This window comes from Ursus americanus, chromosome 13 (assembly GCF_024610735.1).
Source record: "Ursus americanus isolate L20-20 chromosome 13, mUrsAme1.1.p, whole genome shotgun sequence".
In the NCBI taxonomy this organism is placed as follows: domain Eukaryota; kingdom Metazoa; phylum Chordata; class Mammalia; order Carnivora; family Ursidae; genus Ursus; species Ursus americanus.
Window position 1 is genome coordinate 13,027,934 of NC_142139.1, and position 16,400 is coordinate 13,044,333.

Consider the following 16,400-nt stretch of genomic DNA (forward strand, 5'->3'; position numbering starts at 1 on the left):
ACTGGATGGTACTTCCCACCCTAAACAACTAGTTTGTACACTATAAAAAATAGCCATGTTTGCTAAAATACCTTTCCACCTCTCCTTTTGCCTTCTCCTGCAGTGGCAAGGAAAGTGATCTACTTTGTGCTAGGACCTGGAGGCAGTAAAGCAACAAAGGGGTTTGACAGTGTATAAGGGCAAAGGAAATCTGGCTAAACCACCACCATCTCTGCTGTAAGACAACAGTTCCATTTCCTGGCATCCCTTAAAACTCTACCACAACCCACAACTATCAATTTCTGCTGGAAAATCAACCCCTTTGAAAGTGAGTAACAGACTTCCAAAGTCTTTCCCATCACACTGTTGGGATTCTCCTTATAATTTATAATGTATTTTGAATATTGTTTACCATAGCATTAATTTTTTATCAGTTTGTTTCTTTTGCTTTGTACAAAAGATAACTCTGAACTTTATAAAAAATAGTGCTGTTTGATTTATAAATATTTGCCCAATGTCCTCATTAGCAAAAGATATCCATGGGTCATTCAGCACTTGTTTTCTGGCCAATAAACTAATTCAATAATAATTGTGCAAATTCTAAAAATAATGGGAGTTCCCTTACTTTGGAAGTTTTTCCAGCACAGTCTTCAGTTCTTCACATATGAGCTTCACGAGTCCGTTCTTGATGTTACTATATGAAACATCAATCATGAAGATAAAGGCTGGTGGATTGGGAGGCTTATTCTTCTACAGGAAAGCAAACAGGTCACACAAATGTAATTATAAGTATATACACTGCATAATCAAAAGACTCAAACTCCTGAAGATCATCAAACTTTTCATTTAATATTTTAGGATATAACATCTGTGGAATTAAATCTCTTTCTAGAACACAGTCTCCGATGCTATAAAAAAGATAAAAGCTGTTTGTTTTCCAGGGTATGACCCGTGACACACTATTGAGTTAGACAGGATTACGATATCTAGTAGAGAAGTTTCACTTTTGTGGCACTCCAAGACCTCTGGTACCTTGAAAAACTGTGCCCCCAAGAGTACATATAATAATTAGCATTTGTCTTGAAACTAGTAAAACTTCATTAACTTGATAACACTATTTTCAAATCTTTTCCTTTAAAAGCTCTTTCAGTTTTAAAGATATAAAATTACATACTAAAATATAATTGTAGTGGTGCCTACAGTCAGTTAAGCACTTGACTTTGGCTCAGGTCATGTTCTCAGGGTCCTAGGATCAAGCCCCAGGTGGGGCTCCCAGCTCAGCAGGGAGTCTGCTCATCCCCCTGCCTCTCCCCCTGTTTGTGCTCTCTCTCAGATAAACAAATAAATAAATAAAATCTTTAAAAAATAATAAAATTTAATTGTATACCTTAAAATTGTACTATATTGTCAAACACTTACCTATACCTTACATATTTATGGTTAAAAATGGAATATTGGGCCTTTTTGCTATCTATTTAAGACAATCACTACAACATAAAGCAGCTGTTATATAAATGTTTTATATCCGTTGGTCCCTTTACTGGCTGGGGTTCAAAGAGCTCTTAGGAAGTGATTCTTCAGTTGGGTCTTCCAAAATATTTAGAAAACAGAACCACAGGCAAACTGAGTGACTCAAACTAAAATAGGAGTTCAGGTTAATTTAATTTTTAACTTTATGATAAATGACAAAAATGTTCTAAAATAAAATTGTATTTTAATTATTATAGTTATAAAATTAGATGATAATGTCTCCAAATTATCTTACTGATTCATTCTATATCCACTATAAGGGTAGATATAACACACTTCTAATAAAGCCTGTCATTTGAAATAAAAAAACTGCAGGACTTAAAAATCTTCAATGTAAATGCTTTGTTGCTTTGCCACATTCAAAATCAGACCAACAAAGAAAAGAAAGAACTCTACTGCTGTCTATCTGAGTTTTTTTTTTTTTTTTTGCAAATCATTCCTGATTCACCTAATTAATAACATAGACTTGCATTGATTTATATCAAATAAAAATAACAATCATTTCCATTAATCAAGCCAAAGCCTCTTTGTGACCAATCCAAATGTGCCTTACCATTCTTGCATTCTCTCTTAAGTTCAGCATTACCAGTTCCCCCAGTGAATAGTTTCCATAAATCCAACAAGCACATCTCCATGGAATGTTTCATTGTAACTAGTTTTTTCTATGCATTCCCCTCTCTCTCCAGACCCTGGCAACCACCATTCTACATTCTTATCTCCATGAATTTGATGACTCTAGGTGCTTCGTAAAAGTAAAATCACAGTATTCGTCTTTCATGTGACTGTCTTATTTCACTTAGCGTTAAGTTCATCCATGTTTAACACGTGTCTAAATTTCCTTCCATTTAAGGCTGAGTAATATTCCACATATGTATATACCACATTTTGTTTATCCATTTATCCATGTATGGACTCTTGGGTTACCTCCACCTTTTGGCTATTTTGAATAATGTGGCTGTGAACATGAGTGTGCAAATGCCTCCTTGAGACTCTGCTTGCAATTATTTTGGGTATATACCCAGTCATTCTATTTCTAAATTTTTGAGGAACTACTACACTCCCTTCAGTTTCTCTTGCTTGGACTACTGCATTAACTTCTAATAGCTCCCTGCCTCCAGTCCCTTTCCTGTCCTTACACAGACGGCTGTCAGAATAAATGGTCCAAAAACACAACACAGATCACAACGCTACTGCCTCTGAAGACAAGATGTTTACTGAGAGTCCTCAAAGTCAAGCACAGAGGGTGGCACGTAAGAGTGCTCAATACTGCTGGCTGACTGAGTGAATAAATGTGTGGACGGATGGATGATGGATTAAGGAAACAACTCCCTCTTTACCTTTAATGGTCCTCATCACCTACTGAATTAACATAAATTCCTCAACAGCCTGCCTTTTACAATTCCCCAGAATACTCATTTAACAAACAGGTATAAGAACCAGAAGATCAAAGGTATCATGCCAAACCCAGTGGAAATTAAAAGGTTAGTCTGTATCTCAAAACAATTCCCCAGTTTTACTTCCCATTATTCCCCAAAACACATTCCTTCAACTAATTTAAGTGTTTGCCATTTTCAAAATATTTCCTATCCAGAAGTCAGTCTAGTGGGCCTGGGCCAAGAATTTGGCCAGAAAAGTATTTTGTTTGGCATAGTGTTTTTCTTAGAAATATTTGAATATGATTGTGTTTTGGGGGAAAGGGAATATCCTCTCTACTTATCCTAGTTCCCATACTAGCTCCCTGTCACTCATCTACAATAACGGCCTAATCCCTGAAGAAAGCTAAGTTGCAAATTCTCTGCTTCTACTCACTGTTTTGTTTTCCCTTCCCTTTCCACATGTCCAATTCTGCTTATGGTGTAACCAGCTCAAAAGTCACTTACTCTTTGAAGACTTCTCTGATCCTCCAAATTATACATCATCGTTTGTTTTCTTATGGCACTATGATTATTTGACTCGTATGCCATTTATCGTATTTGGGTTTTTATCATAATTATATACTTAACAGGTCTATACATCGGAAGTGCCTTGAAATCAGGTTCATTATCTTGCTAGCTTTGGTATCTCTCACAGCACATAACCAAGTGTCTTAGGCATGTTAGGTATCCATTAAATGTCACAGTGAATTAAAATTAAGTGGAGAGATGATATTTTATTTAGAAAAAAAAGGCTGGCTTGGAATGAGTTTTTACATTTCAGGTACACTTTGTGTGTAGATATATTCTGTAAACTTTAAGTGAAAAACTCTCAGTTATATGACAGAGTTGGGGTATTTTTTCCCAGGGGAACCCCATGGTGATTTTCTAAATAATTGCCTACAAATACACAGTATATTGACAAAGAATAGGGGTTCTGTGGTCATGCCAGCACAGTTTTCAGTCTGGCTCCAGCATTTTGTATGTGTGTGATTTGAGGGTGGCACTTAAGTTCTCTAGGCCTCAGTTTCCCCAAGTAATGGTGGTACTCACCACATGAGTTCACTTGAGAACTAAATGATACAATACATAAAAAGCACTTCACAAAGAGCATCCCATATAGTAAATATCAATGTTAATTTTATTATATAAAATTGGGATCGAGATAAACTAAAATGAATAGGAGAAAATATAATTTTGTATTTCTAAATTTGCGTGGTGTTACAAAATACATGCACAAATTAAATAAGCTCTTTTTCTTTGTCGAAATCCCTAAGGTGACTCATTACTATATTTACATTTTGAATTATAATTAAATTTGAAGATACTTAAACCATCTTTTATTTTAAATTTTACTTGGAATAATAAAAGGTAGATTAAGCTTACAACATTTCTTTAAAATGTACTTTTTCTTTTTTTTTGGTTCCTTGCCTGCTGGGTGAGATTTCCCATCAATTAGACATCTGGAACATTTCCAGATAACAGAGTTTGAAGATACTGAAACTTTTGTTCCCAGAAATAGATTTGACTCTCTGCCTGAGTTTCTACTAAAAAAGCTTAAATCAAGATAATATAGACTTTTTGGCAGAGAACTAGAAACTGAGAGCATAGTTATATTTATACTATGGTTGCAAAGATCAATCAATAAATTTTCCATCACTAGTTATTATAATGGCTTTATTATATTTAATTAGAACTTGAATATTTATGGTCTACTTAATCATTCACCTTCAGCCAAGAACAGTAAAGAACAAATAAACTGTCTAAAAGTAGTTGATACTTTAGGATTCTTTTGTCTGATATAAAGGATTTATACCAAAAATGCTCTTATGTTTCTCAAAATACGTTCAAATGTTACATTTTGAATTAATAAAGCATTAACTCTTCTTTAATAGCTAGTTCTATGTAATGTGGTAAAAAAATCATACAAAACACTAAGATAAATGCAAAAGTTACATTAACTGAAAAAAAATTAAATCCAATCAATTGAAAAAACTTCTATTTAGGAAAAATGTTCTTTGTAATTTATACTCAATAATATGGACCGGTCCCCTCGCAAACATCTGTGATAGAATTAGGTGGGTCAGAGGCTGTTTTCTGAGAACTAGGCATCAGTAGGCATTCATATTTGGAAGGTGAAGTAAGAAAATTAATCAGAATGACTGTTTCTTCAGGTCTACATACAGTACTTCAGATATAAGCTGAAATCTGAACTGATACCCAAGAAAATGTTTCCAAATCACCGAAGAATTTTAAAGACCTGCAAGTTACCCATAATGATGTCACTCTCACTGTGACACTGGAAAAGGGAAATAGCCAGTCCTGGGAATAGTAACAGACCTGCCAATTCATTCATTCATTCGTTCATTCATTCATTCATTTCACATACACTGATCAACTGTCTTCCCTGTACTAGACACTGTGGTGGATGCCATAAAGACATCTAAGACAAGATTCTTGTGACCAAGAATATCAAAATCAATGAAGAGGGAAGACACTTGAGAAGATTTAAATTGCATGGGGATAATTGCTAAAACAAATATATGGACCGAGTTCTAATAGGAACGTCCCCCCCACCCCCAAAGATTTAGTAAATAACCACTATGATGAAGTCAAAGAAAGTTGTTCATGTGCACACATGCACACACACTCACGTAAAATAAAATTTCAGCCAGGTATTACAGAATGAGTAGGAGTTTGCTGGGTGGGGTCTATACAGATGTGACAGGAGGATGCAAAGATAGTCTGGTCAAAACAATCTTACCTAAAAGTATGAAGTTGTAAGAAGGAGTGATGAGTTTGGAGTATGTGCTGAGTGTTTTGTACAGCTGAAGAGATGGCTGAGGTCAACAGTTAATGGTCTTATAAGGAAAGCTATACTTTTGAATTTAATTTTTTAGATTAAGGAAATGGAGAGGAATCTCATGCTTACATTTTAAAGCAAGGAGACCAGAGGCCAGAATCCCAGGCCCTCACATAGTCCAAGGGAGAGTCTAAGAACCTTAAATCATTGTGGTGACAACTGGTGTGCAGAAAGGAGATAGAGAAACCTGTCCTAGTCCTGTTGACCATATTGGCTGAGCGTCTGCCTTGGAAGAGAAAATCTTCTGAGATCACTGACAAAACAAATAAGGTTGAGGCACAATATGGAACTGCTGCTTTAAGAACCCAGAATATTTTATCTGATAGGGACATAAAAATAAAATTATTGTTTTCTATTTTTGGCACCACTTTTTAGTTTTTAAAAATAATCACTGCTCTGAATAGTTTGGCAATTTAATCATGTTAACAGCCTAGAAGGCTTGATCTGTGTTTGAGGCATTTCTACATGCCCATGACACCACCAAAATGCTTTGTTTGTGAACCAAGATTCAGTTCTTTACATATGAAAGTTATTCAGTTGAATTTGACATCAATGTATAAACACTTGAAGCCCTGGGAACACTTACTCTGCAGTAATCCAAAGTAGCAACATATTCATAAGATCCTAGAGATAGCTCTGGTTTTTCATAGTGGTCCAGCCTTCTCCCGATGTGGTCCAGATGTTGGAAATAGAATGGTGGAACTAATAAAAACAAAATAAGAAAGGAAATCTTTTGTTTTCATAACACAGACAACTTAGTAAGTTCTTAAAATTTATTATGGGAGGAAAAGAAGTAGTTGAGGGGGAAAAAGTATATTAAAGCTAGAATGCAGTATATTCTAAATATCCAGTACTTAAAAAGCATGTGTGGAAAGTACAAAGGTTTCCTAAAAAATCCTCTTGACTCTTCTGCAAGTTACCGATGACACATAACATTTATGATTTAGACCTCTGTGAAGAAATAGGGTTATCCCTGTTTTAAATTGTCACAAAGAAAATTTAATTCTCCCTATTTAATTACCTCTTTTAAAAGGAATTCCGACTTTTCTATTTAAATTTTCAATGTACCTAACAGAAATATACATTGGTTATTTGGACTCTACTATTAACTACAATATTTATTATCCTTTAATTAAGAGATGCCTTCAGCCATGGAAAGTTTGCATGGAAATCTTTTAATGTTTGGACTTCAGAGTGGAGAGGATTACTGTATTAGGGAAAGACTATACCACTAAGATCTCAGCTGAGAACTTTTAATTTGATTCAAATGTCTAAGAAGGTTAGTTCTGGCAACGACCTGGAAGTCATCCAACAGCACAGGAACACTTATGAGTCACACACTGAACACTTGGACAAATATGGCCTGGTATCTCTGTGAAAACAAACTCCTGTTGCCTTGAGATTAATAGGGCTGGCTATTAAACCACTGACAATAGAAGTATTTAGAATAACCAGCAATGCTCTGGTTTTCAGCATTTCATAAAGAGCAACATTTTCATTTGTAAAGCCACAGAAGTAATGCGTTCTCTTTTAAAACTAACCACTCAGGATTCTTTATTTTTAGTTGTGAGCCAACATGAATTACAAGACTGTTTTTGTAGGTTGGACTTAAAAATAATCACCAAGAATTGATTTTTCTATTTTCTTACCATAACATGGCCATTTCTTTTTAAAACAAGTTTTATAACACTCATATGTACATATGGATCTCTGAATTTGGAAAATTCAATGTCTTGTAAAGATTATGGAAGTGGGAAACTGACAGTCTCAGCAGAGATAAGTAAATTACGAGGGCCTAAACCTGCAATTTTGTTACTTTTAGTTGAGGTAGATGATGTTATATTGGCTATTTAGGATTATGGTATGGTAATTTCTACATAATGTAAACTACAATTCATTTTCATTCACATATCTACAAGTAACATGTGAAATTTTTCCCTTTAAAATTAATCTCACATTCATTAGCATTTAATATTATCTGTCATGTTTATAAAACAAAATTCAAGTCACATGGTAAATTATGCACTGCCAAATGACACTTGTCTTCCTGCATGCCTCTGACTTCACATGCTTCTCACTGTGCAATCTCTGGACATTCTGAAGGGAAATAGAGTGAAACCATGTGACCAAGCCTCCCGGGTTCTTTCTAACTTCAATAAACCTCTGTCTTCTTTAAACCTAAATGAAGAATGCAGGTGTCAATGTAAATCTATAGGAGTCTGGCTCCTTTTAGGGACAAATACTTGACCCTAGTATGAATAACTCTATTGGAAAATGAACACGGCAGCCTCCTAGGAGTGAATACGCAAGGGAAGGGAATTTATTGTGTAGAGATAAAAGAATTCCAAGTGTTTTTTTTTTCTACCAGGAATTAGCTGGGCTCTGAGCTGACACCCTGGGTAAGACACCAGGATGTTACACCAGATTGGGGATCCTGGATCTAAAAGCTACATAAATTTCTAATCACCTTCCTAAGAAAGTTGACAGCTTGGCTAAAGACATTGAGGAGTTGGTGACCTTGGTAGAGGCATTTATCCAAATGCTGCAGGAGAGGTCTCTGCCTTCTCATGACTCTTCCCCACAAAACTAAAGTACAGGGAAATTAATTGTCACAGGGCTCCTGAAATCCAGGTCCCAAGATTGAGTGGTAGCCAATGATTTAGTTGCAGATTTCATCCAGGATGAAACAAGGTATAAGATCTACCTTAGAAAGAGAAGTAAGGATAGAGAACCAACAGAATCTGGTCTCACAGGGATACCCAATTTGCACTGAGTGGATGCCACAGTTGGAGCAAGAGGACATCCCAAGAGGACCACAGGTTTTGAGATGAGGCTAGAAACCAATGATTTTACTCCATAGCAAGGCATTTTTAAGAACTGGCCAAAGTTTTTGTGAGGAAGACTCATAATACCGGTCTCCAGCACTCTAAATTGGAAAAAAACATGGACTGTAATGAGGATGTGGGAAAACAAGGAGCTCTCCCACCAGAGAACACTAACGGAGTTGAGCTGCCATGAATGTAATGACAGAGGCAGAAAGCTGTGCCTTAGCTCCTTGTCAGTAGGGAGTAGCCAGCAGCCAGAGCAGACATGGCTCCTGGGCAGATACAGTGCTATACATCCTTCAGACCTGCAGAGAAGCATGTCTATGAAGATAAGGAACAGAGGAAAACATACAGAAAGTTCATGCTTTCGTAATCATCGCATGGTTCTAGAGAAACTCTAGAAATGTAAATGAATGTGGGAATGTTTCAGGCTGAGTATGTGCTTTATTTAGCACCAAAAAGTTAAAAACACAGACATGTTATGAATATAATGAATGTAAGTTCCTTTTAGCAAGTCTGCGATTTTTTTCAACACCAGTCAATTCACGCTGGAATGAAAGTGAAAATAAAAAGAATCTGGAAAAGCCCTTCAGAATAATGTTCTTCTCCTTCTTTAACAATCTAACGTTCATACCTGAGTGGAAAACAATCTATACATGTGTTAAAGCCCTTAGTTATCCCACAGCTTTTCCTAAATACTGATCAGCCCACATTTAGAAGTAACTCAGAGGAATTAAGAAAGAGGGAAAAAAAATCTCCAACTTATCATCTGTAAACACAGATAAAATAAAAGTTCTTTACAATACCTGTGGAAGGAAACCAATCAGATCATGCACTGTTTGGGACCTCCACGGCCCTCTCAGCCTCCTATAAATGCATGAACTTGCACATATAACTTCCCACAGGAAGCTGCTGTGTTTCTTATAAAACTTCAAAGGAGTTATTTCTCAATCCCCTTCCACAAAGGCTCAGTTGGAGGCAAAATAAAATTTTACCTCTTATGTTTACAGATGATAAAAATGAATTTTTGTTTTGTTTTGTTTTTGCTGTTCTTCTGAGTTATTCTTGAATGTGAGCTCATCAGTATTTAGGAAAAGCTAAGGTATAACCAAGAGCTTTAACATCTATTTTTTCCCCCTAAGCTAAGAAGTGCAATATATTTCAACTAACAAAGAGCTTTTACTAAGAGCATTGATTGGCATCACTTACCGTCATTCACACAGTTGCAAAATCCGCACTGATACCTCCTTCCTCCTTCAATGAACTGCATAAATGGGCACATGTAGGCTTTGCACCTGTTGCATCTGACTGGTCCATTCTCTCCATGATTTACCAAAAAAAGGGGAGTCTGTAAGAAGCAAGTAAAATGAAGCGATAGGTGGGTTTTAGGATTTCAAGGTACTTCAGAAATGCTATACAATAATTGTAATTGATAAGTCTTCCAATGGCATTCATTAAGGAATTCTTAACCCTTGGTGTTCACCAGGAGTGTAAAGATGCCTCTCTTGATACCTTCTGACTTCAAAGAAATACCCAAACAAAAATTAATTTGGATTTTTATCTCATTAATAAGCACATATGTATATATGCATATTTATATATAGTGCATATATATATATTTATCTTTATGTGTGTGAAGGCAGAGAAAAAATATAATAATGCAATATTTAACAAAGCATATGTTAAAAATATCCTGGACACCTTATATCACATATTTTGCTAAGTTTGTTCACTGATTATAAATAAAGTGAATTGGGTCTGATTTTAAAAGCTCTAGTTTGTATAGCGCTCTAGTTTATTTAGATCGTTCCATCAAATACAAAATGTTTCTTCAAAAATGCAACTACCTGAACAAATATACAATAATGTTCACTTATTTAGGCAAGGACCCTGATTCTGCCTTTTCTGTTTCTTTATCCCATGACAAAATGTACTCTCAAAGTCACTGGTCATGCTTTGCCAGAACGGAAAAAATAAATATTTCAATTGCTTCTTCCTCATAAACATGCATAGAAACCATTTTACAGCTTGAAAGCAAAAAAACTCAGCAGTAGAGTCTGCCTTGTTTCTCAACTCTTCTGGCTTTCAGAATAAAACCACAAAGATTCTTCTTGCTTTTATAAATCTTCCCTAGAGATAACATTTCTAGAAAAGCTTGAGAATTATAGGACTTGTCACGTTAACAAAGTTTTTCTTAAAAAAAAAAAAAAAAAAAAGGATGTAAATAAAGCAGACTGCTTTTTAATAGAGACCTGAAGAGAAGGAAGGTAGCAGATGAGACAGGGTCAGAAGGCCATTTTCTACTCAACTTAGAAAACTGAGATTTACTGTTTGTCCCTGTCCAGATGTTCAATGTGAAAAATAATCCACTGCAGAGGTTTCAGGAATGAATTGTGAGGTCTCACAGCAGAAACAACAACAACAACGAAAACAGGTTTGGTATGGGGGCACCTGGGTGGCTCAGTCAGTTAAGCGTCTGCCTTTACATCAGGTCATGATCCCTGGACCCTGGGATCGAATCCCACATCGGGCTCCCTGCTCAGTGGGGAGCCTGCTTCTCCCTCTCCCTTTGCCTGCCACTCCTCCTGCTTCTGCTCTCTGTCAAATAAATAAATAAGACCTTACAAACAAAAAACAGGTTTAGTATAATACATAAAAGAATCGGGAAAGGGTTTAAAAAATTCAAGATTACTTCCCACCGCCTCTGCACTGCCCTCCCCACTCCTCTTGCCTCAAGGAAGCCAGAAAATGGATTGGACTTCTCATATAGGGTCTCTTCTGATTCCTAACATGGGCACAGCTCTGGTGCCCCACTGGTAGGATTGTGACAGGGATTAAATGAGGGATCCGTGTGTGGTACCAAGCACTGTGCCTGGCACAAAGTTACTGGATGAAAGGTAACTGTTGCTGTCATATCTATACAGAACCACCTTTCCTCTCTCAAAATCACTGAGCTCAGGAGAGAGTGTACGTAACGGCAGAGTTATAGTTTGATCAGTTTAAGATAGGCTTGAGTTTCTAAAGGCATTCGTTTATACAAACATTTTGATCAGCTAACTCATCACTGTAAACTGCCACTGTTAAAATGATCTAGAAGGGAGGAAATCTACCTTCCAGGGAATTCTGATATAATCTAATGGTTAAAGCCGAGAGCCACAGAGGATTTTAAAAACCTTCCCCAGGAATGTGTCTTAAATGTATATATACCCAAATATTGACACATACAATACTTTTTAATACAAAATCTGTGTTTGAGAGGCAAAAAATGACAAGTGTCTGTCCTCTTTAGCTGGTAATAATAACTAATCTGAAGGGACAAAAGGCAAGCAAACAAAAAGATGCAGGTCCCAACCAGAAATTCTCAGGGCAGTGAACGGAGAATTAGAGGAAGAAGTGAAAGATAACAAAAATGTAATAATAAGATAGCTTTTTCTGGATCAAAACTCCAATTATCCATCATGCCTTTGTTGCTGTTCTGTCCTACAGCTTCACCTCTGAGATCAGAAGAGTCTTTCAAGAATTAAACCAGGAAGAAAGTCTGCAATTTGCCTGCACTCCAGCCAACTTTACTTTTCTCATCCTTTTATTTTGAGAGTTCAAAGACTATAATCAATTCCCTGAGAGACTTTAGAAATATGATGCCATTATTTGCCAGACAAAGCAGAGGTAATAGGAGGAAAATTAACCTTATTTTTACTGATATGATATACCCAAAGGCAGGCCCAGCCTAAAATTACCATGAAACTGTCGGCAACTAACACCTGAACATTCCAGTCCTGGCAGATTCAAACTTGCAGAACCGAAAACGAATGTCTAGTAATAAACTGGAGTCAAGTAGTGAGTGTATCTAGGTTGTTAAATACACTTACATCTTTTCTATTTTCAGTCTTTTGGAAACTGGATGATGGATAGGTAAGTAAGGTCTTCAGACAATTGAGGTGACAGCAAAGAATGTTAAAAGCTTTTAAACTGTTTACATTTTCTTTTGGGGCAACAGGACAAGGGTTTCTACTGCCTTATTTCATCTCTCTCAGGCCATGTTGAAAACTATCAGAGATTTTCTTTGCTCTCTCCAGATGTCTGCTTATCTGTTCTACAGTAGTCTGCATGAGCTCATAAATAGCTAATCTCACTTTTCTTCTGAGTTCAACTTTACTGTACACACATTTTAAAAAATCAAATTACTTCCCAAAAAAACCTCTAAGTTTTTTTTCCTTACCAAGGACAATTATATCATATTTACTTCACACACATTTTCAGATTTTATAATTTTGTTTATAAATGTGCTTTAATCTTCTGGCCTCTAGTATATTCCTGTCTGCTCTTTCTTTTCTGTTCTTCTCTTAAATGAAAAAAGTGAAAGGATGAAGAGACTGGCTCTAAAAACCTCATCTGGCTATTCTTGGCTGTGGTCCCATGTGGCATGAATTTATACAACACAGAAGTGATGGGGAAGCTGAGGAAGGAAGAGGAAGAATAATATTTGAATCTTTTGCTTGTAGTTTTGGATTACCAGGGCTATGCTTGTCCTTTATTGATGCTAATTTTAATTAAGATGCTTCAATTGAATAAAATGTCTTTTTTGTGATGCTCCAAGAAAGAAAGATTATAACCCACTGAGAAATGAGGTTCAGTGTTCAAATGATATAAGTGATTTAAAAACAAAACAAAAAACTTTTGGGTTATTTTTCCAAGTAAAAGGAGTAGACAACAAGATGTATCAATCAATAACTCCTTGGCACTACCACTACAATTTTTAAAATTTTCTTATATTAACATATTATCAGTTTTCCAAGTATGCCTGCCATTCTCTCAGGTAACGTCAACATTTGTACAGTAGGTGCTGAGTACATTATGTGCCTTGGTCGGGCATTCAGTCTGCCAGGATAGAAAAGACATTAAATAAACAGGCATGCAAATATGCAATTAAAAGAATAAGGTAGGAATAGAAAGAATAGTTGTGAAATAATCATTAGTAAAAGCTTTCTTTAGCTTAAAAGGCAATGTTAAGCTATTCGGATTGTATTCCCAAAGCAAAAATAGATACTCAAAGAAAATGAAGTACAATGTTGAAAGATCCCAAGTGAAGAACTGTTATGATTTGTAGCCTATGTGCTTTGCTTTGGCACCTATATATCTAAGAAAAGTCTGAATACACAGGTCTTGCTAGATAGTCTCTCTTTTAGATAAAAGATGAATACCAGAAAGCACCTCAATATTAAAAGCTGATTATAACCAAATCAGGACAAGTAAGAAAATATGAGGGTGTTTTGTAGCAAAGATCCAGTAGATGGCACTGTGCAACTAAAAATTAAAACAAAACTATATAATTTACTTGGTAGGTAATAAAATACTCAATGATGCTATATTCATTTTATGTAACTCTAATAACATTTAACTAAACTGATGTCAGCTATTACTCACAAAATTAAGAAACCTATACTCCTAAAAAAAATTAAATAATGGTTTAAAATATTCTGGATGAAACAAAATAAAAAACATGAAATACAGGCTACCTTAAGCATATATTGTATAGAAATTACAGAATTTGTCAAAATTAATGAAGATAATAGCCAAGAAAAACTTATTTTATTTTTTAAAGATTTTATTTACTTATTTGAGAGAGTGAGAGAACAAGCAGTGGGGAGAGTCAGAGGGAGGGAGAGAGAAAAAGAGAAGCGGACACCCCACAGACCAGGAAGCCAGATGTGGGGCTCGATCCCAGGACCCAGAAATCATGACCTGAGCCGAAGGCAGATGCTTAACTGACTGAACCACCCACGCACCCCAAGAAAAACTCATTTTAACTTTCTAATCCCTTACCAACTTTTCCTTGACTATATGTAGGAAAATACGCCACCCCAAAGTATAGGGCAACCTAAAGACGACCTGGGGAAGGGCCGGAGGATGCAAATGCTCCCATGGCCAGTGTCCACTTCCTGCTTGCCATATTCACATTAAAGGCCAAAATTAACAAAGCAAAGTCAGTGAAGCTTGCATCATGGTGTTCAGCAATACACTGTGATGGAGAAATTCTTTCCTTTTTAGATTTTTTATTTTAGAGAGAGAGAACATGCACGCAGAGGGGAGAGGGAGAGAGAGAATCCTAAGAGGACTCCTCGCTGAGCATAGCCAACGTGGGGCTCGATCTCATGACCATGAGATCACAACCTGAGCCGAAACCAAGAGTCGGACACTTGACTGCACTACCTGGGCTCCCCTAGAAATTATTTTCTAAAGCAAACATCTACCTTCCTGTTGGGCCATCAAATCACAGGCAGTGGTGTGGATGAAAGGAGGAATAGGACAGAGAGGCAGCATCTGAGAGTTCAGGAACACCTTGACTTTAGGAAGGTTGCACTTGCCCATATCCTGGTATTGCTGGGTGAAAACTGTCTCATATTGCCCCACTACCTGCCTCCTTATTTTTCAGCACCAGAGTTCTAAGTAAGAGTTCCAGAAGTTCTAATACATATACACAAATTCTTTAACTACCTACTTTCCCTTGTCTTAATACTTGTTTAACAATTTAGAAAAAAAAAACATATTTCCATTTTTAAAACAGACTTCTCTTCCCTTTTTTCTCCCTTTATGTCCTTTAATAGAGGAGTCAAAGAAAGTAATCAGTCTCCTGGACTATATACAGTTGTCCCAACATGACCAACAGTCTACTTCACTTAGTGCCTGAAGGAAATACTTCAGCTTAATAGCTACTGGTAAGGGGAGAGAAATTTTTGCTTATGTGGGTCTTAAATCAGATCAAAAGTTTTAAAGTAAGATGACCTGCGGAAGTAAGATGGCTTGATAAAGGGTCACATTCAACATCAATTATAGTCTCCAGTAAATCACTAATAAACAGGTATCCCTAGCAGCAATAGTTTCATACTGTCAAATGCATTTTGGCATGCAGCTACTTCTTGGGTTTGGGGTACTGCTTATTTTTTGGCTCTATATCAAGAAGAGGTCAGTTGATAACTTGGATTAATTGAGGGGGGTGTAAGTAGAAGCATGGAAATGTTCATCCAGAACCTGTGATGAACAACTACCCTTTAAAAATGTTAAACATGCAGACTATTAGACATGCTGGAAGGCAAGCAGGGTTAGATTCCAGAGGATTATGCCCAGAAGCTAGAATGAAAAGAGAGTCTGTATCAAGTGCACTTACTAAAGACATTTTCATAGGAAAGAGAAGTAAGAAGCAGCTTGTATGTGTTTTCTATCTTTAGTCTTGCCATATATGACATTCGGTCAGTCTACATGGAAAGAAAGGGAACAGGACAGTAGGCTACTTACTGTACACACATTTTCTAAACAGCAGCAGTGTTTTGTTTGACTTTTTAAAATAATAAATACAGCATGAAAGAATATTTTCTGAATGCCTTTTAAAAATGTTATGCACCTTCTGAAAAGAAACAGAGCCTGATAATAAAAACATTCAATGCATTGTAATAATTCTAAGCATATACTTATACTTCCTATAGATGTTTTTAGTTCGCCTTTGTAAATCTAAAACTTTGTGTTTTCATATTTCCAGAAAAGTATCCTCTTATTAGAGTGCACTTCATTTTCAGTTTTTTTTCTCTTCAACATCATTGTTAGCCTATTTATTCTTACAGATATCTTAGAGCTTACATTGGATTTGAACATCTTTTTAATTTGGAAATGGGTCCTTTTCATGGGGAGGGGGAGTGTTTGGTATCATTTTGTGCATCCAGCACGGAAAATTCTAAAAAATTTTACTGATTCAAACCTATAGGTAAGATCATAACTATTATCTAGTATAATTCGTAG

At 36.2% G+C, this 16,400-nt stretch overlaps 1 protein-coding gene across 2 annotated transcripts in view; it reads right to left on the reverse strand.

The window, feature by feature from the left end:
- The window catches only part of SEC24D (SEC24 homolog D, COPII component), a 101,622-nt gene that overhangs the window by 36,773 nt on the left and 48,449 nt on the right, over positions 1-16,400 (reverse strand). For both annotated transcript variants that reach the window (XM_045799079.2, XM_045799078.2), the window contains exons 9-11: positions 9,819-9,957; positions 6,371-6,486; positions 605-729 (exon numbers count right to left, since the gene is read on the reverse strand). In XM_045799079.2, coding sequence (XP_045655035.2) covers positions 605-729; positions 6,371-6,486; positions 9,819-9,957 — 380 coding nt within the window. The remainder of the gene's footprint in view (positions 1-604; positions 730-6,370; positions 6,487-9,818; positions 9,958-16,400) is intronic.